The sequence below is a fragment of the Amblyomma mixtum genome, chromosome 6 (assembly GCF_055824585.1).
Source record: "Amblyomma mixtum isolate Tamu chromosome 6, ASM5582458v1, whole genome shotgun sequence".
NCBI lineage: Eukaryota > Metazoa > Arthropoda > Arachnida > Ixodida > Ixodidae > Amblyomma > Amblyomma mixtum.
Window position 1 is genome coordinate 132,898,521 of NC_143017.1, and position 26,525 is coordinate 132,925,045.

At 47.5% G+C, this 26,525-nt stretch overlaps 1 protein-coding gene across 1 annotated transcript in view; it reads right to left on the minus strand.

Moving 5' to 3' along the window:
• Positions 1-26,525, minus strand: part of LOC149340432 (atrial natriuretic peptide receptor 1) — a 161,505-nt gene that overhangs the window by 43,283 nt on the left and 91,697 nt on the right. Inside the window, exon 8 of the mRNA XM_089549201.1 lies at positions 2,995-3,124. Coding sequence (XP_089405327.1) covers positions 2,995-3,124 — 130 coding nt within the window. The remainder of the gene's footprint in view (positions 1-2,994; positions 3,125-26,525) is intronic.

Below are 26,525 nucleotides of genomic sequence, written 5' to 3' on the forward strand. Positions count from 1 at the left end.
TACGACATCAAATTTACGAGTGGCCACACGCTGGTGTTGATCGCTTTCATTTGTTGACCGCTATACGAGCCGTCAGTACTTACAAAACGATCGTGCGACTGAATTCTAAAGCAATAAATATAGTCTCATAGCAGACTTCGCATTGCAATCAAAACAAAATAAGCCAGGCAGGAGATGGCAGCGGTTCTGAAAATGAGTTTCCTTCTAGAACTGACGCAGTTTCCTACGTCCGATAGCAAAATCCAATACCATTGTAATATAAGCAGGGGGTCTGCTGGCATCCCCATGCAGGAAAGCATGAGAAAATAAGGCGGGAAGACAGACAAATGTGGCAGCCTCTAACGAACATTTGCAATTCGATTCGCGTAAAGCATAAATAATCGATAAAAAAGCCGAGCAGCTATTTATGCACATTGTGTCGAGTTCGCATTGCTCTCAGTGTTTGAAAAAAACGTTGGTTAATAAAATAATCACATCCACATTGTGCTGATTTGCAGAGAGTATTTACAAGTGCTGCTTAAGCGACACACAGCATAAACAAAACGCTGTGTTTACTGGGAATGCTCTAAAATTTGTATTGCAGCATATTTTATTTTTAATAAGAGTGTTTCTGCTGCAGGCAGAACGACAAAAACAGTCCCTTTCTTTTTTTGCTTCACAGTCGAACATTGTTCAAAATACCATTATCCACAGCAAGCAAATGATTAGAGGTTGCCAAACGCTTCTTAGTACAGGGCGGAATGCCCGAACCATGGCCGCTTGGATTGCTCTTTCTCTGCTTCAAGGCGCAATTCTTCGCCTACAGCTATGGCTTGCATTGCCTGTTTGAGTCCCACTTATGCGACATGAATCCTCTTTTTTCCTACTGTGCACCTCTGGATGCGACAGCTAAATTGGCATTTTGTTGGTGGACTAGAATTACGCGTGCCTTGTTTGTTCTCGTTCGAAGTGTCAACGAAAAACGAATTGCAACAAACTATAAGTGTCGTCATAAAAGACGCATCGCTAAATATCGCCACGCGTCGTTTTGGTGCTTTTGCGGTTGTAGTAGAAAAATATACCAGGTTTTTTAACGAATACCTTTAAAAATTTACAAAATTGCGCTTTTTGGGGTAAACAAATGGCTTTACGGCATAGTATTACTAGTGCTGACGGACACTATATCGGGTTTTAGAATTTCTAAAATGCGATGTAGCTCGCATTTGGCCCTTGGCGCTGTAGCTCGACAAAATTTGGCCTTTTCGACTAGTTACCCGCACAGGACGGGTGGATTTGCCTTCATGCTTTCGAAAACGCTTCTATTTTCTCATGATGCAGCCATTTGTCGAGCCACATCGGCGAGGGTAATCGCGTTTTCGAAATTATGAATACTGATACAGCAATTACTAACGGTCGGCTACAAATCTGTTGTTGCAACCAGTTACCTATCTATGACAGGTAAAAAGTTAGTTATCAGAAATTGGTGCCCAGTTTACTACTAAGACTATTGACTAGCTTTCCCGTATCCGCCAACACTGGTATTAGTATGTCGCAAAAGGCGTATTTTAACCCCAAAAAGTCGCTTTTTCAACATTTTTGAAAGTCTCCACAGAAACACCTAGTATAACTAGATTCCAATATTTATAGGCCATCACACATTTAAGAACCCTAGCCTTTCGATCTAAATCTACAAAACCACAAGAACTTCCTCGCCCATAAATCCTCTTAAGAGTCTACTGTAAAAATCTGTCAAAATGTCAGACCTGTCAAACCCGTCATGCCGAGCTTGATGTGAGTTTTTGCTACCATTCTCACTAAGTCTCACAGAGAGCATTTAATACATAATGCTCATCGTTTGAAATCTTCGCCATTGATTGTTAATTAGGATTAAAGTGGTTCCATCAAACGTTTTTCCAAATTTGTTTCATCGAAGTTCACTGCGCAGATTAATATTTTTTCGCTCCAGCGGTTCAAACGTAAAGTGCAGAAACTTGGTAGGCAAAAGCTCAAAATGTTCTGTAAATAAAATAGGCTCATCTGCGGTTTGAAAAAGTAATACTGCACTCTAAGCTCCCAGCACTCCTTCTCCATGTATCTGAAACTACGAAGCACTATATTGCCACGTATCATTGTAGCGTCCGTTCGTTCGCGCAAGGTCGCAGAAAAGGGGTGTTATCATTTTTGTTCGTGACGCGAGAAGCGACCGGACTTATCTCACCAGATGTCACGTTGTAGTGACGGCAGTCCAGCGGTCAGGAAGACACCAGAAAGACTTGCAAACGAAGCTCTTTATTTGGGCTGATTTGCGCCCGCAAAAGAACTGAATCACTCGGTGGCGGCGTAAGCAACAAGCGTGCTCGTCAATCGTCGAACAACGAATGCCCGCTGCTCGCGGCATAGTTCAATTTAAAGCCGGCAAGGAAACTTCGAGATAACAGGTCGAGATCATCTAGAGTAATCTAGAAACACGTAGATGCAGCTGTTCATGGCTGTGAACAATCGAGATAAGTCCGGTCGCTTCTCGCGTCACGAACAAAAATGATAACACCCCTTTTCTGCGGCCTTGCGCGAACGAACGGACGCTACAATGATACGTGGCAATATAAAAACAATGACGTGAGCAAACGTATTTGTTTGAGTCATGTCTTACCTGCCATCCCGAGTTCAGTTTGTGAGCTACAGGCTACCCTATCCAGAAACCGGCTACCCCAGAGACTAATATCGCTAGAAGAAATCGCTTGACTGCATTAGTGGCTGTGATCCCCATGATAAGCGCCTTCGCATTACCAGCTCTGAGGGTATCATTTTACGGCCGAAGAAAACGTATGGAATTGCAGTCCACCAGACGGGCACTCAAGCTGGAAATGCGTGGCAGCTGGAGCCAGCCAAACTGCCATGGCTCTCGCTTTCGGAGCTCAAACGGGCAGGTTGCGTCGGCCCCTGCAAAGCGCTAATTGGAAGCGTGCACAAGAAACGAGAAAGGAAAGACGGGGCGTAGGGCTCCACTCGACTCACAGCCAGGCTGGCCCTCGTCAGGCTCATACGGGAACCGAATTTTTTGAAGTGGCCCGGCGGCGAGCTGGATATCTCCTCCCAGCGGATCTTCCACGTCATCGAGGCCAGCTCAGCTTCGAGTTTGAAGTGCCTGCGTGTGCATAGAAACCGGGTCGACGACAAGCGGCATTAGCAGATAGCACGAGTCCGAGAGCACCAGTCCTATGGCCGCGCAGTTTTTCCAGAGCGCAGTAATCTATTCATTTATATTTGCTTTTGTCGTTTCTGTGTGCATTCTTCTGTTTGTTTTTTACTTCTTCACTGGCTGTTACGTTTTTTCGTTCGTTACTCTTTGTGCCTTACTGTAGAAGTGACTGAACTTAAAATATATTTCCATTAATGATGATAGAGAACACACACAAAGCGCAAATACTTTAAGTCAGCAGGAAGGGGACCGAAAATATTTTCCGGTTGATGATTTTTACCTCCCCGATGAAAAAGTCAAACTCAATTGGATACGTTCAGTACGAATGTTTTGTAATGGAAACAGGTCTGTTAAATACTACTGATTGGTCTCGGTTCCAGATATCATCTGTTTGGGAGAGAGCTGTAGTACAGGCCTCGCTAAAATCTGGAAACAGCAACCTCCTTACCACGTCAGTATATTTTTAAAGGTAAAAAAAAAACACAGGCAAAAGAGTGAATGTGCCCGCTCCGATACAATCGCTGGCGTACAAAAGATATCTCGCCGGATCTGAACCAGACACAAGCCCCGTCATTCATACAAAAGCCTTTGCAATGCACGTGTCCCGTTCCCCGCGGTCACTGGAGGAATATCCACATTGCGCCCCCTGCTCCCAGAGGCGGCGAATGTGCAAACGCAGTGACATTTTCATGCGACCTCTCAGCGTTGCAATATCACTGCACGGGTGTGATACGCGCCGCATTTTATCCCTACAGTGTTGCATGCGGAAAATTCTAGCACAATTTCATGCATCATCTTTAAATGTGAGCGCCGTGGGACGAAAGGGTTTGTTTTAGCCACATTCTTTCGGTAAGGTTCTATTTGCTAATCGCAACAGCGCGATTATCGGAAGCTATGCTGACAGCCCCTGTACTGCACTCTTCACGTCAGTCAACCGCCGTGGCGGCTCAGTCGTTATGGTGCTCAGCTGCTGACCCGAAAGACGTGGGTTCGATCCCGGCCGCGGCGGTCGAATTTCGATGGAGGCGAATTTCTAGAGGCCCGTGTGCTGTACGATGTCAGCGTACGTTAAAGACACCGAGGTTGTTGGAATTATCCGGAGCCCTCCACTGCGACGTCCTTCATAGCCTGAGTCGCTTTGGGACGTTAAACCCCATGAAACCATAAAACTATTCTTAACGTTGGTCAAGAACGTTCGGGAAATAATTGTGCAGTTTAATGAGTTCGTGTTTAAAAAGGCATTTATTACTTTATGCTACAGCTTGTAGGCAATCTGAGAAACTGCAATTTGGCAACGCAGATGGTAAAAGCATGTCATGCCTTAAGCAATTGGACTGATGTCGAAGCTTTGTGTAAAGGATGGGGAAATCACCCGCGTTTAAAGGAACACCAAGGACAGGTTGACGTTGACCTGTATCGGTATATCGGGTGTTTCACCTGTTTTTGAGTTATGAGTTTAACAAAAGAAATAGCTTTTCGAATTAGAAGATCCGTTTCGTCGGCATAGCATTGCCAGCGGTGCAGCGGGTCAGAATGTAGCGAAAACGTGCTAACTAGCAGACCGGCTATTAATATTGAACAGGTAGCTTTTCAACTTCTACTGTTAGTCTCCTTATTTATTCAGAGGCGTGTGGCCAACCGTAAGTAATATCCATACGTGTTTTTAGAATTTCGAAAACGCAGTTACCCTCGGCGCTTTGCTCAACAAACTTGCGCGTTCGAGACGCCGGGAGAGGCCATGTTTCGCCTTATGTGTTTCGTTCGTTTGTCTGATGTGTGTGTGTTTTGAGCTAGAGAAGATGAATATAAGGGCAAAACAACATTTACAGTGAACGTAGCTCGTCGAAATAGCCAGATTTGAGGGGCTGCAGGGCCGAGAACAACTGCGTATTCAGAATTCCAAGAACTGATGTGGATATTACTTAGAGTGGGCTACACTCTCCTCTATGAATGATACTAAAGCTAATAGTTAATAAGTTAACTTCTCAGTATTACTTAACCAGCCTACTGGTTAGGACTTCTTAGCAGTATTTTGATGCGCTAAACCAGTGAAAATGCTATGCCGCATAAAGCGCTTTTCTAACTTCAGAAACTATTATTAAAATTTGCAGAACATTAATTGTGAAGCACCCGATATTAAAGCACTAAGAAAACATAGCTCTTATAAGGTAGAAAAGACCAAAACATCAACTGCAAATCTCACTGACACTGGTCGATTTTACAAGTGAACAACGATACATCGACACAGTTTCTTGAAACTAATCACGGAGGCTAGGGTACCGTACCTTTCAGATTGAAACGATGGACATCGCTTCATGTTCAGTGTAGACGCCACGAGTATGAATCAATCGCCGACAAAACTTTTTCAATATAATTTTCTCAGCATTGAATGTTTCCTTCTTAGTGTCCCGATAAATGGTTTACTGGTTTATGGGGTTTAATGTCCCTAAGCGACTCAGGCCATGAGGGACGCCGTAGTGAAGGGCTTCGGAAATTTCGACCACCTGGGGTTTAACGTGCACCGACATCACACAGTACAAGGGCCTCTAGAATTTTAACTCCATCGAAAAGGACGAAAGATTGGAAATTCTGTAAAACAAGCTTTTCTGAGAAGTCGGTACGTGCAGAGCCCTGTAGTCATGTCACGTTCGTATATTCTGTGTTGACAATGTAATGCTTAAAAATTCAGTGTGTGCGGAAAGAAAAAAGGGTTACGAGAGAAAGAAAGGCAGACTAACCACCCAACTCAGTGCGTGGGAGGAACCGAGTCGTGTTTCGGAGCCCCGGGTCGCATCAGCTTTCAGGAGCTAGTAGCACAGTGAGGAAATTTAGGAGTTTTTTTTTTTTTTTAGGAGCTTTCAACTAGCTGCATGTGGGCGCTGTTCTCGACTTGCAAATTTAATGCATGCACACCTGCAGGCGACATTCTCTTTTCGCAGAGAATGAAATCACTGAATTCGATTCAGCCTCATAAAAACGTTTTTTTTTAATAATTCTTCTCTGTTTCCTGATTTTTTGTTTCGGTCATTTTCTACGTTTTAAGAAGTACGTTTTATTTGAAACGTGTAGTTCAGGACAGCCCTGCGCCCCTCTCGTTCGGTCAAGTAAGCCACACCAGCGAAGTTAATGCGACAATTGTCTGAAAAAAAACAAAAAACACAGGAGTTGTTGTCTGCTGAGGCCCGAATTTCTTTCGTAAGGAACCACATGGAATGTGCTTTAGCTAGCTTTAATTGTCGGCCAATTTTCTTGAAAGCAATGTTCAACCTATTTAGGTGGTTTTTATAATGAAAAACCTGTTTTTCAATGCAGGATGATAAGCTTAGCACTAGTTATTACCGATTATGTTAAAATGTCGTGCAAATATTGCAGTGTAGCTATACTAAAAAGGACAACCTCACCTCTCGCGATTATAGTGCTTCCACGGGATTGCTTTTCTCAAGCGCTCACGAGCCAATCTCATAGGCCTAGTAGCTGACGGCTCGCGGTCCTATGGCTTCTACGGCAGTGCCACATACAGCTGGCTCCGAGTACAGTCTAAATAAATAGAGAGGTAGTTGACTGACTGAATAAATCGTTTTGTGAGGATGTAAAGGCTAGTTTCTAGCGCGCTTCACGCGGACAGTTTTCCAGGTTTGCAAATTATATGGAGGGAAAGGCTTCTTCGAGGCAACTACGTTTTGAAAATTTCAATACAAAGCGCTGGCTCGCAGTTAAACGACTCTCGATACACAGAGCAACGCCCGGAGAAGCCCTCCGGCCAGAGAGCACGTTTAACGGCTCACGCTCATCAACAGTTTTTTTTTTTTTGGTCTAGCATTTCATTTGCTGAAGCGTCTGCATTAGCGCCATTCACGTCGGTTGATTCTGCGGTCTTATAAGCTGGCTAATGAACCCGAACGAGACGCGCAGGTGTATAAGCGAAGCGAACAGGGTACTTAGGCGCAAGGCGTATGGTGTTTTGCAGCTTATCGGGTATAAATAGCTGTGTTTTATGCTGCATGCGGTGGTACTTCAAACCCTAGGGCAGCGTTGGGATGTCAGTGTTATAATTTAGTGATCATTCTTTGATAGCAGGGTTGCTATTATGTTTTACTTGTTACGATAAATTTTATGGCCAGTGGCGCCTTACACTGGTCGTGCGCCTGAAGTTTTGCGCACGAGCAGAACCGGCCATTACGGATAGGCAGCGCCTACTGGTGCACTGAAGCGCGGGGATCGAAGTTTAGGGGCGATTAACTGGATTTATGAGGAGGAAATGCTATAGCATTCTTCTTTCACTCGCCAGTCTATTCTAGTTCTCATTCGATTCCAACACGGAGTCCATTGTCCTTCACTCCCCAATCTATTTCGATTCTGATTCTATGCCAATTTCGATTGCGCAACAACGCAAAATGCGTCACTTTCAAAGATCGCGGCTTGTCCTCATTGATACCACTACCTGCGCAGTGGCGCAGCGTTGAAACGACTTGCCGCTGCACTGACAGGTGGCTGTTCCAAACACAGCCACCAGTGACGCTGGAAAGGGCCAGGTTGCTCTTCCCTAGCAACGCCGCAAGGGGTAGCTTCCTCAAGCCTCATTTTTGCACAGAGAGTTGTTCGGAAGGCTGTATAATTTGCATGTAGGCCTGTTGTTGTCCGAGTAATTTTTTTTAGTCATTTTCATTTTTGCTGGTTCATTCTTTGTCGGGCGACTTCCTCCTCTCTCTCTCTCTCTACACTTGGAGAGTAGGAGGGAGAGAGGACTAGAGGGAGAGGGCGTTGGTTGACAGGTTGCAGATGAAGAGGGCAAATCCCCCCCTAAACACCTCTCGGCAGGTGGATGCTTCACACAGATGCCGGCGCTGACGGACAGTTTTCCCTTTTATGGGCTTCCTAGTGCTATCACATTACAAGAGACCTTGTCCGCACAGGAGAATTGCTGTGATAGGTATGTCATAAAAGTTTCCCTAGTAAGTTATTCGCGAAGTGGAATACAGTCTAATGGTAGACAATACACAATAACATTGTACAGAACAGCTGCACCAAGCTCACATGGCTACAGGTGGTTTTTACTTTCTGGCATACAACATAAACGCCCGGTGCCACTGGAGCCGAATGCCTACGCGAAAAAGATGGCTGTGATAAATTACAAAAAGGACATTGGTATTATGCTTTCCAGTTCTGCCATTTACGAGAGTCTGCGTGCCGTTACCAAGGAAAACATTAGGACAGATCGAAAACTTTGCGCCCCTACTCTACTTTTGTTCAGGTCGCGTACGCAATGATTACAGCTTTTGCTGTCGGCCAGTTGATAAAGATTTAGCACTTACACCAGCAAAACATACAGCGATTTCGGCCTGTGCTGGGAAAATGAGACACGGCTCTAATTTTTCTGACTGTTCTTACACGCCCTCTCTCATACTGTTCTTACACGCCCTTGCTCATGCACCTTCGAGGTTGCCATTGGTGCACGATTAAAAAATAGCACCGATCCGAACGACTGCAGGATTTTGAGCCAAACCTGACTCTTTAAACGCCCTCCTAGAACGGCTTTGATATCAGAGCAACGATTGCTCCATCACAAAGAGAGAGCAATTGAACTCTGGTTTGGAAAAAACGAGGGAGTGGAAAGGCTCTCAGTGGACCTTGAGAATCAGAGGCCTATCGAGCCTTTGGGTGATAGTTAGCGGCGCTGCGTAAGCCCTTGTACCAGACGTGCTCGTTAAACCCAACTTTTATATCATGTGGAGTCGCGTAATCCAGCATACATCGGTTCCTCACAGCTCTATGTACAGACCACGCTTGCGGAATCTAGACGTCACTACGGGTACTTCGTGTGCCTCTTGTTTTCTTGAGCTTCGGTTTAACAATATGGACCAGTGTCCTAATCACAGAAGCCAATGCCCAAACGAACGCGGCGAGGCCATAGCAGTGAAATACCGAACCAATAGAGACCGCCCTGCCTGCGTTCGGCCAGCCACTAAGCTCGGCTCATATAGCGCGGATCGATGATTTTAATTACGATGCGGCGCCGTTGTACCGTGACTGCATGCCGTGCACAAAGATTTTCTAGAGCCTTACGCAAACGTTCTGTTGTTGAAAAAAAAAATTCACCAAAGAATTCCTGCTCAAGTTTCTTCATTCGCTGCCACTGACCCACATTTATTTCTTTTCTTGCGCGTCATGTGTGCACGGCATTACTTTGTAAGGAAACTAATCATCGCTTGCGTAGTAGACGACTATATTGCATCGTTCCTTTTATATAACCTCAGACAATATACTTCACGAATTTCAATGTTCGCGGGAGGATCTCGTTGGAAAGTCTTTAGACCCCTGCTCACTAAACCCAGACACAGCTCAGAAGGCAAACATGAAAAGATATTTGCATTTCTGCGTCTTCTTTCCTGAACGCGTACCGCAAGGCTGTTTCAGCAAAGCATGAACGAGACCACATTGTCATCACAGTAAAGTTCTGCTTAGACACTGAGGCTTATTGTCAATTCTGGGTGGCATTACTTAACCCTCAACCAGCACTGGCAGCACCCGCCGAAGCATGCCCCTAGAATACTGTGTAATAGGTAGATTCATGAGAGATATGCAACCTAACGAACTTTTTGCACAATACTGCGAAGTTTTTGGAAGTTTTCTCAACTAAATTTCATGATGAAGTTTGGATATAATGCACGAAGAAAAAAATCTACATCGAAAAAAGCGAGAAACTGGCTTTTGGGCCTAATTAATTCAGGGTAATCGATACAAAAAGCTTAAATTATCGTTCCCTTTCATAATTTTCTCGACCATACCTACGCTTTTGTCTACCTCTTTTTCTTTCTTCCCTCCAACCCTTCTATTACAAAACGGTTCCGTAAGCGTAGAGAATGAAGCACCTGCCTTGCCTTTCCTTTCCTTCCCTTTCCTTTACTTGCAACCCCACCTCCACAAGTGCTAGATACACGCCACGCCTCAGCAAAAATAACACGTCTCCATAAAAATCGTCCCACATGCCCATTCTGTCAAGCCCGTGGTGATAAAACGAGTGCGCCTCCTGCTTCATTATTTACTTTAAGGCGTCCCTCATAGCCTGAGTTGCTTTGTGACGTTAAACGCCAATAAACCAAACCATTTACTTTAAGGTATTTGGGATGAAATTGGAAGGCAAAGAGTATTTCTTCATTACCATAAGAACAAATATGAATGGAGAAATGAGTCTAAACTTTCTATACATGTGGTGCCGATTTTCTATCTGCGTGCAGTCTTTGCCAACAGTAACCAGGCTGCACGGTTTGCTTCTCAGTTAATAAGAGAGTAATTACTCATTGACATGCACCCAAGCGCCGTCATACGGCTACAAAGGAAAGCTAAACAGCTTGCTCAGAAACTTCGCAGTTAAAGAAAAATTCGTCCTGGTCCGAGGTTCGAACCTGGGACCACCGCTTCACCGCAGCAGTCGCTCTACCAACTGAGCTAATCGGGACGGCGAGAACGAATTGATCAATTGGTCAATAAGTATAGAAATGTGTTGGTGAAATGTTTAAGGGAATCACTCAAAGGGGGGGGGGGGGGGGGGGGGTAAATATATTAAATTAAGTACATTACTCAAGTACGTATACAACAGTAAGTATATTAAAGCTTTTATGCCATCCCTCAAGCTCAAAATCTCTGTATGGTAAGGAGAACCTCTGTTTTCACTGTCAAACAACTTTTTGATCTTAAGGGAAGGCGTAAGGGCTCTAGTATACGGATGAGAAGCAAACCATGTAGCCTGGTTACTTTTTTCAAAGACGTTACATATGGGTGTTCTTGGAGGTTTTGAAATTTAGGCTACACGCGACACAAACATACTCCAAGATAAAGGTTTATACAGCTGCCGCGGTTCCTAAGTCTGTAGAGCACCTTACTCGACATGCGGAAGTCGGGGGTTTGTATGCCACTTAGAATATGTGATTGTCTCTTCTTCTACTTTGTCCTAATTTCTGTATTACCTGAATAACAGCAGCCAACTAATCACCGACCTTGAGCAACACCAGGACAAAAATTCTGCCCCGCTTTCCGAAGTTGCAATGTCTCTTCGGCTTTTTCAGCTTCACCTTCGCGAGTGCTTGAATAAGATATCACATAATACTTCGACTGACTTGGATTTGGCAGTTCGTGGCTGCAAAAAAGCACCTCAAGGACACTGTAGACTGTGGAAAGAAAAAATACCAAGTATGTCACCAAAAGTGCACTGAAAAGAGTCAGCGCCACCTTTTCGCGGTGCACGCAAAAGCAGCTTTTGCTTGCTTGCAAACTCTACTGTGGCTGGCGGAGTGTTTCGACCGGCATCTGCCATCCGCGATTATGCCCGGACGCGGAAAAAATGCACCACGTCGGGATTTCGGTGGCGTCCTGCGCTGTCGGGTGCCAAGCAGGAGAGCAGTGGCAAAGCGTGTCGCGTCGCGTAGTTCTGGACGAGCCGTCAGATCGTGTTGGTGAGCAAATGTGACGTTAAATCCGCGGCTAGGCCGACAGCGCCTGTGTTGCCCATTTCAAAGCCACAGCGTGATATGTTGCACCTTTGGGGCTGGCAAGAATGACGAAACTGTCGTTAAACCAAGTCCGACACTGTCTGGCTGTGGCGATGGAGATAATGAGCAAGTCACGAGCGCATGGAAGCGGTTTCCACAAGTTCGCTGTTCTTACACGCTTGGAAGCCAATCGTGAGGATATGGAAGAACTATCCTACCTCAGGTTGATTAGCGATTCCAGCTTCCGGTGTCCTGTCCGCATTCTGGGACAGCTAATGAGCGCATCACTTTATTTTTGGCATGCACAGCGTGCTTCAAGGCTCAAAGTTCGGTTGGTCAGTTCTAGAAAAAAAAGGCTGTGATAGAAAGCTTCAAAGTGTAAAAAATGAACACCGGCGAATATATGCCTGCGGGTTGCTTGCTCCGCCTAATCTGCTTATACATATTGGGCATCATGTGGAAAAGTTCTTATCCCCGAAAAGTCGAACGACCAAGACTATATACATAATATGCGGTGCTCTTGACAATTATCTCGCGATCCTGGAGGCGGGCATTCCATCTGATCGTGGTATTACAAAAAAAAAATTGCAAAAAGTTATCCTTAGCTCGACAAGTGCAGATCTGTTCTAAACCTAATACTGCCGGAAAATGGCTAGTGATTTGCAGAATAAAAGACAGTGCTCCTTCCGTCTGCGCTGAATGAGCGTGAAAAAAGCACTGCAGTGCCTCTTTTATAAAGTACAGTTTACTTGCCGGACAACCTGCTGGACAGCCTCTTCACGGCATTCTCCGCCCGAGCAGCGAAGGCGTTACATTAGCTCACAGCGCACTGATTCTTCTACGCTAATTTAGGAAGCCAGGTTTGTTTTGCAGTTGTCAGACAACTGCTAAGTGCTAACAGCACTGCGGAATACCTAAGGAGTTGAAGTCAGGATTTGTCATGCTGGATTGAGAATTCTGTTGCTTTATTTTTTTTATTTGAGTGATCACCTTAACGAATTACTTGTAATGATATAATTTGGTTTCTTTATCAGAAGCAGTTCAGTAGTGTATTATAAATTCTATGAGTACCCTCGTTAGTGTAGATCGCGGCCCAATAGTTTTGTATCGCATAGTATAGGAGGAGACCTCAGCAGCGTGCTCTACGGCGAATGTGCGAGACTCTTCGCTAGACTCTCTTTGCTGGAGGCCATTTAAACCAACCAAAGTTGAATTTTCGAGGAAAGTTTATTATTTTTCTCGTATCTATTTTGGGCCGCCGCTTTCTGCTGACATAGAAAACAACACAACACTGAGCAATTATAGTAGACTTTTCTCGGGTTTATTTTCCCAAGTAACACAGTGTAAATATCTTGCTAACATTCCTAACCTGTCCTGGATGGTTGCTTCTCAAATTCGCATAGCTAGCAAGTATTTATCACAACATATCTTCAAGAAAGGCTTACGTCGTAATATTTTCGATACAGCGAATTTGAAACACGAGCCAACGATCGGAACAATAAAAAAAAAGCAAAGTATCTGTTTTCCTCAATGTGTTACTGCTGTCTATGCATACTCATACGACTAAGAAATCCCACCACTTTGGACGCCCATGTCGAAAGCAATATCCCTCGAATTATTCACAAAGCTACATTAAAGACGAATGTGCCGTCATGAACTAATCACACCGTGACTAATGTGGCGCGCATTGTTTCTAACACTGTTTTTTTGTATTGGTTGCACATAATGCGACACAACTGTTGATTTCATCTTTTCCATGACTAACTGCTGCTTCAGTTTAGAAATACCTTCTGATAGCTTTCTTTATTGTGCACATATATAAGCACAAGTCTATTCACTGCTAAGCCTGCGGAGCAAATGAAAATCCTGATATTTTGTCGCAGGATATTTTGTTCGCGCCTTACCTCATTTCAAGGGCTGCTGCTGAAGAGGCACTCTCAAGCTGTCTTTACAGCTTTAGCTTAGCGTCGCGGAGGCGAATGCATTAAGGAATATCGAAAATAAAGCGTTGCTTTTAAACCTCGCTCGTAAAATTATAATGCGTTTAATAAAGAGATATGGTCGCAAATGACAATCAGTCGTCCCCTTAGCACACTTTTCAATAAACGCAAGACTTAAAAGAAATTTGGCAGCTTGTCTTTGCCCGTATCGGGGTCAAGGTTTCATCCGACGGCAGAAAACGCTTGACTCGACATTGCCTCGTTCATGAGAAGCACCATCTCTTTTACGTCTTTTCCCCCCCTAAGCACTGCACTGCTGCAGCTTCAGTGCATGCCCTCTAGAGACCCACGCGGAAGCCACACTTTGCCGATATCCGAAAGGTTCCGCGGGGCAAACCATCCTCAAAGGCTTCGCCAAGTGATCAATTCGCGAAGAACAAACATCACAAGAAAAACAGTAAGAGAAGCGGTTGCACAAACTTCTTCAGAAGGACAGCAAAGAGTGCCAGCGTTCCTTCTACAGAGGTACAAAACACTGACCGAACGGGATGCAAGAACGAAAGGGGTAGCAGGAGCAAAGAAAGTAAACAGTGTTTACTGCTCTCTGGATCCATGCAAACCCATTTCTTTGATTTACTGACTAGAGATAGAAGAGGAGCGGATGCTGCACGTGTTTTGGGGTTTCTTCATTTGTTTTTCCTTTTTCTCAGCATTCTTCGGTTTACTGCGAACGAGAGCACGCATTAGCGTAGTTTCACCGGGCTCGCACTTCGCTCCACGCCCGCGCCGCGATCGTCATTGCCTCTCGGGCTTTGCAGGCATGCCATGGGAGGATGGATAGCGCGAACGGTGGCCGGCAGCGAGGAACGGCGCGAATACCCGGGAAAACAAGATTCCATTAGTGCATTTTTCTCCGAAATTAGAAACCGCAGGACGTCGCGCTCCCAAGCATGTACTCGGCACCGTTTACGCTGCTTATATTTGCCGACGAAGGGAAAAAAAACGCGGAACGGCCTAAGGGTGCCTTATTTTTATTGGTTTCCCGTGTTTCTCGTATCGCACTTTTCTTGCGAGCCGTGTTCATATTGAAGACGCCTGCATCGCCTTTTTTGCTCTTCGTGCTTTCCTTTCTCCGTCCTGAAAGAGGAGCACTTGACCGTGATAAATATTGCATGCGCTCTCGTATCGACCGGAGATGCGCGGGACGGAAGCGTCACCTGTGGACAAGAAATAACAACGCCGCATAGCGGAGACAGAAGCAAACACTGTCCCTAATGCCCAGGGAACTGCGCGCACGTTTGCGCCTGGTCAGACGGGCGCCGTGCTCAGAGAAGATGACATGCGAACGTAATATATGAAATGAGCATGCCCGCATAACGGGCGCTGCGGCCCCTTTGTTTTGGTTCTGCATCCAGTTTGGTTCCTCAGAGGGAAAATCCGATTGCAGCGGACTGCCTGCGTTGGTTTTGTTCTTTCTACACTGACATCAACTGCAGCAGAACAAAGGACGGCAAAAGCGGAGGATAAGAATGCTGAAGCTTGCACTCCATGCATGGCAAATAATAAAAGTGTAGGAAAGTTAAAAGACAAAGCGGGCAGATATCACCATTATAAAAGGTGAGCCAGCGGTGGAAAGAAGAAATGCCTTCGTTTCACTATAATCCTTCGATAATTGCGTGCTCAGCAGGCTTAACGCTAGCTAAGCGTGAATATCGAGCGACTAGCTAATTTAAGTGTAAAGCAAGGCATTCTACATCCGTCTAAACAGGCTCAAATAAACAGAAGCAATCTCTATGAATTCGGTATGAGCATTTGGAAACTATGCAGCAGTGCCGTCGTAAAGAGTCTATTCATGCAGGCTGATGAGAATGATTTATAACGCGAAGTAGAAGATTCCGTCCTCTCTAGAGATTACAAAACGCGACTTACGTCGAGAAATGCATTGCCTTAGGAACGTTTGTGACAGCAGTGATTGGTGCGATATCTAACAGTGTGCTTGGACTTAACAAAGCGTTATGAGTGAGATCTAAGTTTAGCCAAGCCGTCGCTCGCATACCCTGGATAGATCTCTGCCCTTGTTTATGTTGTATGCAGTTGCAGAAAGCTAATGATCACTTTTATTATTGCCTCGTATACGCTAACTGCGACAAGTATCGGTAAAGGGCATTTGATCTACGTCTCATATTTAAAACAATGTTCTTGCATGCTTCAGTTATCAATTAATGCAGTAAATGGTAATAAAAGCAACATTCGGCGTATATCAACGCTCCTTGAACATATTCTAGGGCGTTTTTTATTGCTTATTGCTTTATTGCTTGTGTATATGAAGTCGCTGCTGCCAAAATGGTTCCCTGACCTAGTCAAGCTGTCCTCACAGCTTTTTGTCACGGAAGCCATCAACATTGTCACGTTGTAGTGACGGCAGTCCAGCGGTCAGGAAGACACCAGAAATACTTTCAAACGAAGCTCTTTATTTGGGCTGACTTGCGCCCGCAAAAGCACTGGCTCACTCGGTGGCGGCGTAAGCAACAAGCGTGCTCGTCAATCGTCGAACTACGAATGTCCGCTGCTCGCGGCATCGCTCAATTTAAAGCCGGCAAGGAAACTTCCAGATAGCAGGACAAGATCATCTACAGTAATCTGGAAAAACCTAGATGCCGCCTTTCATGGCTGCGATCAATCGAGATTATACTGGTCGCTTCTCGCGTCACGAACAAAAATGATAACAGCCCTTTCCTGCAGCCTTGAGCGTGAACAAACAAACACTACAATGATACGTGGCATTACCCCCCTTCCAAAGAAGCATCGTCTCGATGCTTTAAAATGAAAATAAACACGGAAAATGAAACTTCGACTCCTTTAGCGTTCATAATATGGCTTCAGGCGTACGACATGTACGACTTCCGGGCGTGGGCGGCATCGCTGAGATGCTGTCGTTGCGTCGGGGATGACTTCATAGTCGAGGTCACCGATGCGACGGAGAACCCTGTACGGGCCAAAGTAGCGTCGCAGCAACTTTTCGCTCAATCCACGGCGGCGAACTGGCGTCCATATCCAAACCCGATCACCTGGCTTGTAATGCGTGTCTCGTCGGCTCAGATTGTAGCGTCGGGCGTCGGTGTGCTGCTGGTCTTGAATGCGAAGCCGCGCAAGTCTTCGGGCTTCCTCGGCGCGATGAAGGTAGGCGGCGACGTCGAGGTTGTCTTCGTCGGAAACGTGCGGGAGCATTGCGTCGAGTGTTGTCGTGGCCTTCCTGCCGTATACCAAATGGAATGGGGTAAACCTGGTTGTCTCCTGGACGGCAGTATTATAAGCGAAGATCACGTAGGGCAGAATGGAGTCCCACGTCTTGTGTTCGGCGTCGATGTACATGGAGAGCATGTCTGCGATGGTCTTGTTCAGACGCTCTGTGAGTCCGTTGGTTTATAGGCAGTTGTCCTCCGATGGCTTGTCTGGCTGTAGTTTAAAATGGCTTGCGTCAGCTCCGCTGTAAACGCCGTTCCTCTGTCTGTGATGAGCACTTCCGGGGCGCCGTGTCGCAGGAGAATTTGTTCGACAAAAAATTTTGCGACTTCTGTTGCGGTACCACTAGGCAACGCTTTTGCTTCGGCGTAGCGGGTCATGTAGTCGGTGGCCACGATGATCCACTTGTTTCCTGATGAAGAGGTCGGAAAGGGGCCGAGGAGGTCCATCCCTATTTGCTGAAAGGGCTTAGTTGGCGGTGGTATGGGGTTCAGGAGTCCGGCTGGTCTAGTCGGAGGCGTTTTGCGTCGCTGACACTCACGGCACGTTTTCACGTAATGGGAAACGTCGGTAGCTAGCCGTGGCCAATAGTACTTCTCCTGGATGCGGTGCAACGTGCGAGCAATCCCGAGATGTCCTGCAGTCGGCTCATCATGACATGCCTGCATAATTTCTTGCCTGAGATTTTTGGGCACGACAAGAAGATGCACTGTCCTGTTCGGCGCGAAGTTGTTCTTCAGGAGGACATTATTGTGAAGGACGAAGGACGACAGTTGCCGCTTGAACCCTCGGGGAGGCGATGCGGTCTTGCCGTTCAGATAATCAACTAGGCTTTGCAAGTCAGGATCCGAGTGCTGCTGCTGCGCGAAACTGCTGGCGCTTACCGGTCCTAAGAAAGCGTCGTCGTCTTCCTCTTCGGGTGCTGCGTCGACAGGAGCTCGTGACAAGCAGTCTGCATCGGAATGCTTGCGGCCAGATTTGTAGACTACAGTTATGTCGAATCCTTGAAGACGCAGGCTCCAACGAGCAAGGCGGCCGGAGGGATATTTCAAATTGGCCAGCCAGCACAGAGCATGGTGATCGCTCACAACCTTGAATGGTCGTCCGTATAGGTAGGGGCGAAATTTGGACGTGGCCCAAATAATGGCGAGATATTCTTTCTCTGTCGTCGAATAGTTGGCTTCGGCTCTCGACAGTGAACGGCTAGCGTACGCGATAACTTTCTCCTGACTGCCATTTTTCTGAACGAGAACCGCTCCTAAGCCCACCCCGCTTGCATCGGTATGAACTTCGGTTTCGGCGTTTTCATCAAAGTGCCCGAGCACAGGAGGGGACTGTAAGCGGCGCTTCAGCTCGTTGAAAGCTTCCTCTTGTGGCCTTTCCCATTTAAAATGAACGTCAGCCTTGGTAAGTTGAGTCAAAGGTTCAGCGATGCGCGAAAAGTTCTTGACGAATCGTCGGTAATAAGCGCACAATCCAAGAGATCTGCGTATAGCCTTCTTGTCATTAGGCTGTGGAAACTCTGCGATCGCAGCCGTCTTCTGGGGGTCTGGGCGAACTCCATCCTTGCTTACGACGTGACCAAGGAAGAGCAGCTCCTCGTAGGTGAAGTGGCACTTCTCTGGTTTCAGTGTCAGGCCTGAAGACTTGATCGTTTCCAGCACTATCCGAAGCCTTCTGAGGTGGTCTTCAAAGCTTGAGGAGACGACAACAACGTCATCTAAGTAGACTAGGCAAATCTGCCACTTCAAGCCTGCGAGCACCGTATCCATTACTCGCTGGAACGTCGCTGGGGCAGAGCAGAGGCCGAATGGCATCACCTTGAACTCGAAGAGTCCGTCTGGCGTGATGAACGCAGTCTTCTCGCGATCTCTTTCGTCGACTTCAATTTGCCAGTAGCCGCTCTTCAGGTCCATCGATGAGAAGTACTTAGCGTTGCACAGCCGGTCCAGTGTATCGTCGATGCGGGGGAGGGGGTAGACATCCTTCTTCGTAATGTTGTTCAGGCGGCGGTAATCGACGCAAAAGCGAAGGGTGCCGTCTTTCTTTTTCACTAGGACGACCGGTGCTGCCCAGGGGCTCCTCGATGGCTGTATGACGTCGTCACGAAGCATTTCCTCAACTTGCTTGCGGATAGCTTGGCGTTCTAGCGGCGATACGCGGTAGGGGCTCTGTCGCAGTGGTCGCGCGTGTTCGTCTGTGACAATGCGGTGCTTGGCAAGCCGGGTTCGTCGCACATTCGATGCTGATGAGAAGCAATCGGTGTACCTTTGAAGAAGACTGCGTATTTGGTCTTGTCTGCTCCGGGGTAATGCCGGGTTGATGTCGAACGTGGGTTGATGGCCTTGGACAGATGGTTCTGCGGGTCGGTCGGGTAGGGCAAATACGTCTCTGATGTCTGGCAGCTCGTCGAGGAAAGCGATCGTCGTACCTTTGTTTAGATGCCGGTATTCTTCCGTAAAGTTGGTTAGCAACACCTGGGCTTGGCCATTTCGGATTTCGGCGACTCCCCTCGCGACGCCCAATCCTCGATCCAGGAGTAACTGGGTGTTCCCCTCGATAACGCCTTCGGCATTATCGATGTCTCCAGTACCTATGCCGACGAGAACACTTGATCGGGGCGGCACGCTCAATGCTTCATCGAGGACGTTTAAGGCAACGTGATGAGTCGCGCCCGTCGCAACAGGTATGGCTTTTTCCGTGGAAAGCTTGATCGACTTAGATCGAAGGTCGATGATCGCCCGATGTTCGTTCAGGAAGTCCATTCCCAAAATCACGTCTCTCGAGCATTGCTGTAGGATCAGGAAGGTTGTCGCATAAGTTCTCCCATTTACAGTAACTCTCGCGGTGCAGCGTCCTGACGGCGTAATCAGGTTGCCACCTGCGGTGCGGATCAGCGGGCCATCCCAGGTTGTTGTTACCTTCCTGAGTCGGACAGCGAGTGGGCCACTCATGACAGAGTAGTCAGCTCCCGTGTCCACCAAGGCAGTAACCGCGTGACCGTCGACCGTAACTTCAAGGTCACTTGTTCGCGTTCTCGTATTGTACGTTGTCTTCGGTGTCCGATCTCGGCTTCGTCGAGTAGTGAGGCTGCGGTGGGCGTACTGCGACGTTACTTCACTGGGCAGCGGTAAAAGCTTCAAGTCTGGCCGCGTCGTCGTCGTCGATGTCGTCGTCGTCGGTGTTGTCGTCGTAGTTGAGGCATGGTCTTGAGTACCCGTCGATGGAGGATCTTTGTCATTGCGCTTAGAAGCAACCTCACCTCCAGAGGCTGCTTTATTTAGTTTAACCTTCGGGGGCTGGGGGAGCGTCCACGCATGGCGTAACCTCGGCTAAGAGATACAAAGCGCGGGGACGATGGTGACGGGGAACGTGATAGGCGGCTCGGCGATGAGTATTCTTCCCGACGTAAAAACTCCTCGATTTCGGCTGGTCGCTGGCCGGGTCGGGGTCGTGGAGCGTCGTAAGAGAACCCTCGGATGCCCAGTCTTCTGTATGGGCAGTGCCGGAGGACGTGACCGGCTTCGCCACAGTGGAAGCATAGTGGGCGGCGCTGGTCGGGAGTTCTCCACTCGTCGCATTTCCTCGGCTGCGCGCGTCGCTCGTAGGACGGGCGGGTTGGGGCGAGTGGGCGGCGGTCCAACGCAGCTGGCTGAGGGCGATAGGGGCTTGGGTCCCGTCATCGAGGTGCAGGACGGCGCACAGCTGCGGCGTAAGTCATGGCTGGGGGCTGCAGAGGCTGCGTGGGTGTCGGCGTCACACCCAAGGCCTGTTGAACCTCGTCCCGGATGACGTCAGTGAGCGATGAAAGTTGCGGCTGCGTTCCCGTTGGCAGCAATCGTCGGAGCTCCTCTCGCACAACTTCACGTATAACCTCCCGCAGGTTATCGTTGTCAGCGGTATCCATGCAGCTTGCTGACAAAAAGCGCTCCTGGCGGTCATACTGGCGGGCTCGGGCGTCAAGAGTTTTCTCCATTGTGGATGCCTCTTGTACGAATTCCGCGACGGTTTTCGGTCGGTTGCGAACGAGGCCGGCAAATAGTTGCTCTTTAACTCCTCGCATAAGCAACTTCACCTTCTCTTCTTCCTTCATGCTCGCGTCGGCACGCCGGAAGAGACGCTTCATTTCCTCAGTGTACACAGTAACGGTCTCGTTTGGGTGTTGTATGCGAGACTGTAGCAGCTGCTGGGCTCTCTCCTTTCGCACGACGTTCGTGAAGGTCTTTAGAAGCTGCTCCTTGAAGGTTTCCCAGTTCGTAAGGTTAGCTTCCTCATTCTCAAACCAGACTTTTGCTGCTCCCTCCAAGGCGAAGAAGACGTACCTAAGTTTTGTGGCATCGTCCGAGTTGTTGAAGATAGCCACACGGTCGAACTGCTCCAGCCATTCTTCGGGGTCGGCGCCAGGCGAAGCGTCGAAGGTTGGTGGCACCCGGGGCTGGTGAAGAATGATTGGAGTCGTCGTCTGGGGCAAGCTCATGGTAGACGTTGCGGCTGGCTTCCGCTTCCGGGTAGGGTCCGGCAGATTCCCGAACTCTGGTGCGTCCCCTTGCAGGCGTCGGCTAGCGCGGTGGACTGGACTCAGGTCCTGCGGTTGATGACTCAGAGGGCTGGCGTCACGGCTTGTAGGGGGTGTCCGGTACATGGAAGGCTACCCCGCACCTCCACCAGATGTCACGTTGTAGTGACGGCAGTCCAGCGGTCAGGAAGACACCAGAAATACTTGCGAACGAAGCTCTTTATTTGGGCTGACTTGCGCCCGCAAAAGAACTGACTCACTCGGTGGCGGCGTAAGCAACAAGCGTGCTCGTCAATCGTCGAACTACGAATGTCCGCTGCTCGCAGCATCGCTCAATTTAAAGCCGGCAAGGAAACTTCCAGATAGCAGGACAAGATCATCTACAGTCATCATCATCATCATCATCATCAGCCTGACTACACCCACTGCAGGGCAAAGGCCTCTCCCATGTCTCTCCAATTAACCCTGTCCTTTGTCAGTTGCCGCCACTGTATCCCCGCAAACTTCTTAATCTCATCCGCCCACCTAACTTTCTGCCGTCCCCTGCTACGTTTGCTTTCTCTTGGAATCCACTCCGTTACCCTTAAGGACCAGCGGTTATCTTGCCTTCGCATTACATGCCCTGCCCAAGCCCATTTCTTCTTCTTGATTTCAACTAAGGTGTCATTAACCCGCGTTTGTTCCCTCACCCACTCCGCCCTCTTCCGATCTCTTAACGTTACACCTATCATTTTCCTTTCCATAGCTCGCTGCGTTGTTCTTAACTTAAGCTGAACCCTCTTTGTTAGCCTCCACGTTTCTGCCCCATAGGTGAGTACCGGTAGGATACAGCTGTTGTATACTTTTCTCTTCAGGGATATTGGTAAGCTACCATTCATGATCTGAGAGAACCTGCCATATGCGCTCCATCCCATTCTTATTCTTCTAGTTATTTCCCTCTCATGATCCGGATCTGCGGTCACTACCTGCCCTAAGTAGACATATTCTCTTACTACTTCCAGCACCTCGCTACCAATTGCGAACTGCTGTTCCCTTGCTAGGCTGTTGAACATTACTTTGGTTTTCTGCATGTTAATTCTTAGCCCCACCGTTCTGCTCTGCCTGTCTAACTGGTTGATCATGCTTTGCAGTTCTTGTCCTGAGTGGCTTAGCAAGGCAATGTCATCAGCTAATCGCAAATTACTCAGGTATTCTCCATTAACTCTTATCCCCAACTCTTCCCATTCCAGTCCCCGGAATACCTCCTGTAAGCAGGCAGTGAAAAGCATTGGCGAGATCGTGTCTCCCTGCCTGACACCTTTCCGTATTGGAATTTTATTGCTGACTTTATGGAGAACTATACTAGCTGTGCAATCGTTATAAATATCTTCCAATATTTTCACATAACACTCTTCCACACCCTGATTCCGCAATGCCTGCATCACAGCTGAGGTTTCCACTGAGTCAAATGCTTTCTCGTAATCAATGAAGGCTATATATAGGGGTTGGTTATATTCTGCGCATTTCTCTATCACCTGATTGATAGTGTGAATGTGGTCTATTGTCGAGTATCCTTTACGAAAGCCTGCCTGATCATTTGGTTGACTAAAGTCCAAGGTTGTCCTGACTCTATTAGCGATTACCTTAGTAAATACCTTGTAGGCAACGGACAATAAGCTGATTGGTCTGTAATTCTTCAAGTCCTTGACGTCTCCTTTCTTATGAATTAAGATAATGCTAGCGTTCTTCCAAGCTTCTGGTACTCTCGAGGTCACAAGGCATTGCGTATACAGGGTGGCTAGTTTTTGTAGCACAATCTCTCCTCCGTCCTTCAACAAATCTGCTGTTACCTGATCCTCACCAGCTGCTTTCCCTCTTTGCATTGCTCCTAAGGCTTTCTTTACTTCCTCCTTCGTTACTGGCAGGATGTCCCATTGCTGTGATCGACTGCCTCTCTCAGTAACTTGATGATTACATTCGCTCCTGTATAGATTTGTGTAAAATTCTTCGGCTAATTCAACTATCTTATCCATATTGCTGATGACATTGCCCTGTTTGTCTTTTAGCGCATACATCTGGTTTTTACCTATGCCCAGTTTTCTCCTCACTGATTTTAGGCTACCTCCGTTCCTTAGAGCATGCTCGATTTTCTCCATGTTAAACTTTCTTATGTCGGCTACCTTGCGCTTATTTATTAACTTCGATAGCTCTGCTAGTTCTATCCTGTCTGTGGAGTTAGAAGCCCTCATGCTTTGGCGTTTCTTAATCAGATCTTTAGTCTCCTGAGATAGCTTGCTGGTATCCTGCCGAACAATCCTACCACCTACTTCTGCGGCGCACTCTGTAACGATAGCTGTAAGATTATCATTCATTGTTTCAACATTACGGTCGTCTTCTTCAGTTAAAGCGGAAAATCTGTTTTGCAGCGACATTCTGAATTCCTCTACCTTCCCTCTTAATGCTAACTCGTTAATAGCCTTTCGCTTCACCAGTTTCCTCCGTTCCCTCTTCAAATCTACGCTAACACGAGACCTTACCATTCTGTGGTCGCTGCAACGGACCTTACCGAGGACCTCCACATCCTCTATGATGCCAGGTTGTGCACACAGTATGAAGTCTATTTCATTTTTAGTCTCACCATTGGGGCTCTTCCACGTCCACTTCCTGTTTGCTCGTTTGCGGAAGAAGGTATTCATAATCCGTAAATTATTTCTATCTGCGAACTCTACTAATAACTCTCCCCTACTGTTCCTAGAACCTATGCCATAGTCACCTACCGCCTTGTCTCCAGCCTGTTTTTTACCTACCTTTGCATTAAAGTCGCCCATCAGTACAGTGTACTGTGATTTTACTTTGGTCATCGCCGATTCCACATCCTCATAGAAGCTTTCAACTATTTGGTCATCATGGCTTGATGTAGGCGCGTAGGCCTGCACCACCTTCAGCCTGTACCTCTTATTAAGCCTAATTACGATAGCTGCCACTCTCTCGTTAATACTGTAAAACTCCTCGATGTTACCAGCAATATCCTGATTAATGAGGAATCCCACACCTAGTTCTCGCCTATCTGCTAATCCACGATAGCACAGTACATGCCCACCCTTTAGTACTGTATACGCCTCATCTGTCCTCCTAACCTCACTAAGCCCTATGACATCCCATTTAATACCGGCTAATTCCTCCAATAGCACTGCTAAGCTAGCCTCACTTGATAAGGTTCTTGCGTTAAACGTTGCCAGGTTCAGTTTCCAATGGCGGCCTGTCCGGAGCCAGAGATTCTTAGCACCCTCCGCTGCGTCACAGATCTGACCGCCGCCTTGGTCAGTTGCTCCGCAGCCGCTGGGGACTGAGGGCCGAGGGTTAATTGGCTTGTTCATAGAAGGTTGTGGCCAAGTACTACACCAGGGTGGCCAAATCCTGTTCTGGTGAGGAAGTGCGTTGTCGGTTCTGGTCACCGAAATCAGGCCGCACTCCAAGCCTGGTTATGCAATTCCATCACACGCGGAGTTTTTTTTTTTTTTTTTAATCCGGTGGAGAATTGCGCGGCACCGGGATTCGAACCCCGGTCCTCTTGCACGCGAGGCGGATGCTCTACCTCTACGCCATCGCTGCATCTCTTCAACAAGTGGACGGCGGAAAAAGCAGGCAAACATCTGCAAGGAACGCGGCATTGCACCATCGACTGTCGCGACCATCCTGAAAGATCGGGAGAAAATAACGAGCCTTCATCGGCAGTCGCAGCTTGCTCCAACTAGAAAACGGCTGCGACTGGGGAATTTCCAGGACATTGAGGCGGCAGTATTGACGTGGTTTAAAGAAGCAAGAAGTCAGAATGTACCAGTGTCTGGTCCGATGCTTCAAGAGGAAGCGTGTGGATTCGCCACTGCCTTCGATTTCTTCCACCCAACAACACATCGTTGCTCCAACCCTTGTATCAGGGGATTATAAGGTGCGTAAAAACAGAGTTTCCGATGCGCCAAGTGCAGCGACTGCTGTTAAACCTTCGACTCGGACTCCCGACAGCCATAAATGTCCGCCAGGCTGCCAAAATAGTAACTGGGGCGTGGTGGAACGTAAAGGCCTCTACCATCAACAACTGCTGGAGGAAAGCTGGCCTTGTGAAATCGCCGCTTCACACAGAAGACTGCGATGACGCTGATAGCACGGATGATGACAGTGCAAAAGAGATGTGGACTGAAGTCAGTGAGAAACTCTCTGTAGACTCTTCTGTAACTTTTGCCGACTACGTCGAGTCAGACAATGCTGCCTTGACGTCAGCAGAGCTGACTGTAGAAGACATCGTGAGCAGCGTTCGCGAGAGTGAAGAGCGCGGCGAAGAAAATGAACTGGACGACGATGCTGACTCGCCGCCTGCAGACCAAGCGGACGAACCTGTGTCTAGTGCGGAGGTTCTTGCATCCATAGGCAAACTTCGCACATTCATCGGACGTTGTAGCGATGTGCCCGATTCTGCGCACCACAAAGTTGAAGAGTTCGTCCTGGGGCGCCTCTGTCGCACCCACCAGAAGAAAATCACGAATTTCTTCAAATAAACGAGCGCTGGACCTCTCGTTTGCGTTCCTGTTTGAAAATTACATAGCTTGTCGTGTGCCCTTCCTGAAGGTACAGTATTTTCGTTGTCCAGTAATACTACAGTCAAGCCCACTTATAACAATACTGTTTATAACAATATATCGGATATAACAGTGGTCAGTCGTGGCACCAACAGCTTTGCCACGTGTTCTATGGTAAAATAAACTGCTTATAGCAATGCTGTCAAGGCACATTATTGGTTATAACAATTAAATCTGGTAATTGAGTGTCAACCATTATCGAAAAATAAAGAAGGAAATGCTACAACCACACCAGCAAAACCATGTTTACAACACAAAATCGAGCACGTGGGGGGCCGACCAATGGACTAAGCTGGCGCAGCAACGCCATGAAAGCAAAAGAGGCAGGCGTCATCGCGTCAGGAGAGCTGCTGCATTGCTGTATTGGCTATGCGCGCGCATGCAGCCAGCGCAGTTTTTCTCTTGTCAGCTGTCACCGCACCCTTAGTTCTGCATGCTTCTTGAATTTCCCATAAGAATCACTTCCAGAAGGACGGCTTGATTCCTGTGACGTGGAGGTGCGCGAAGCTCCCGGTGGCGCAGTGATGGCGGTGCTTTGGTCATCAGTGA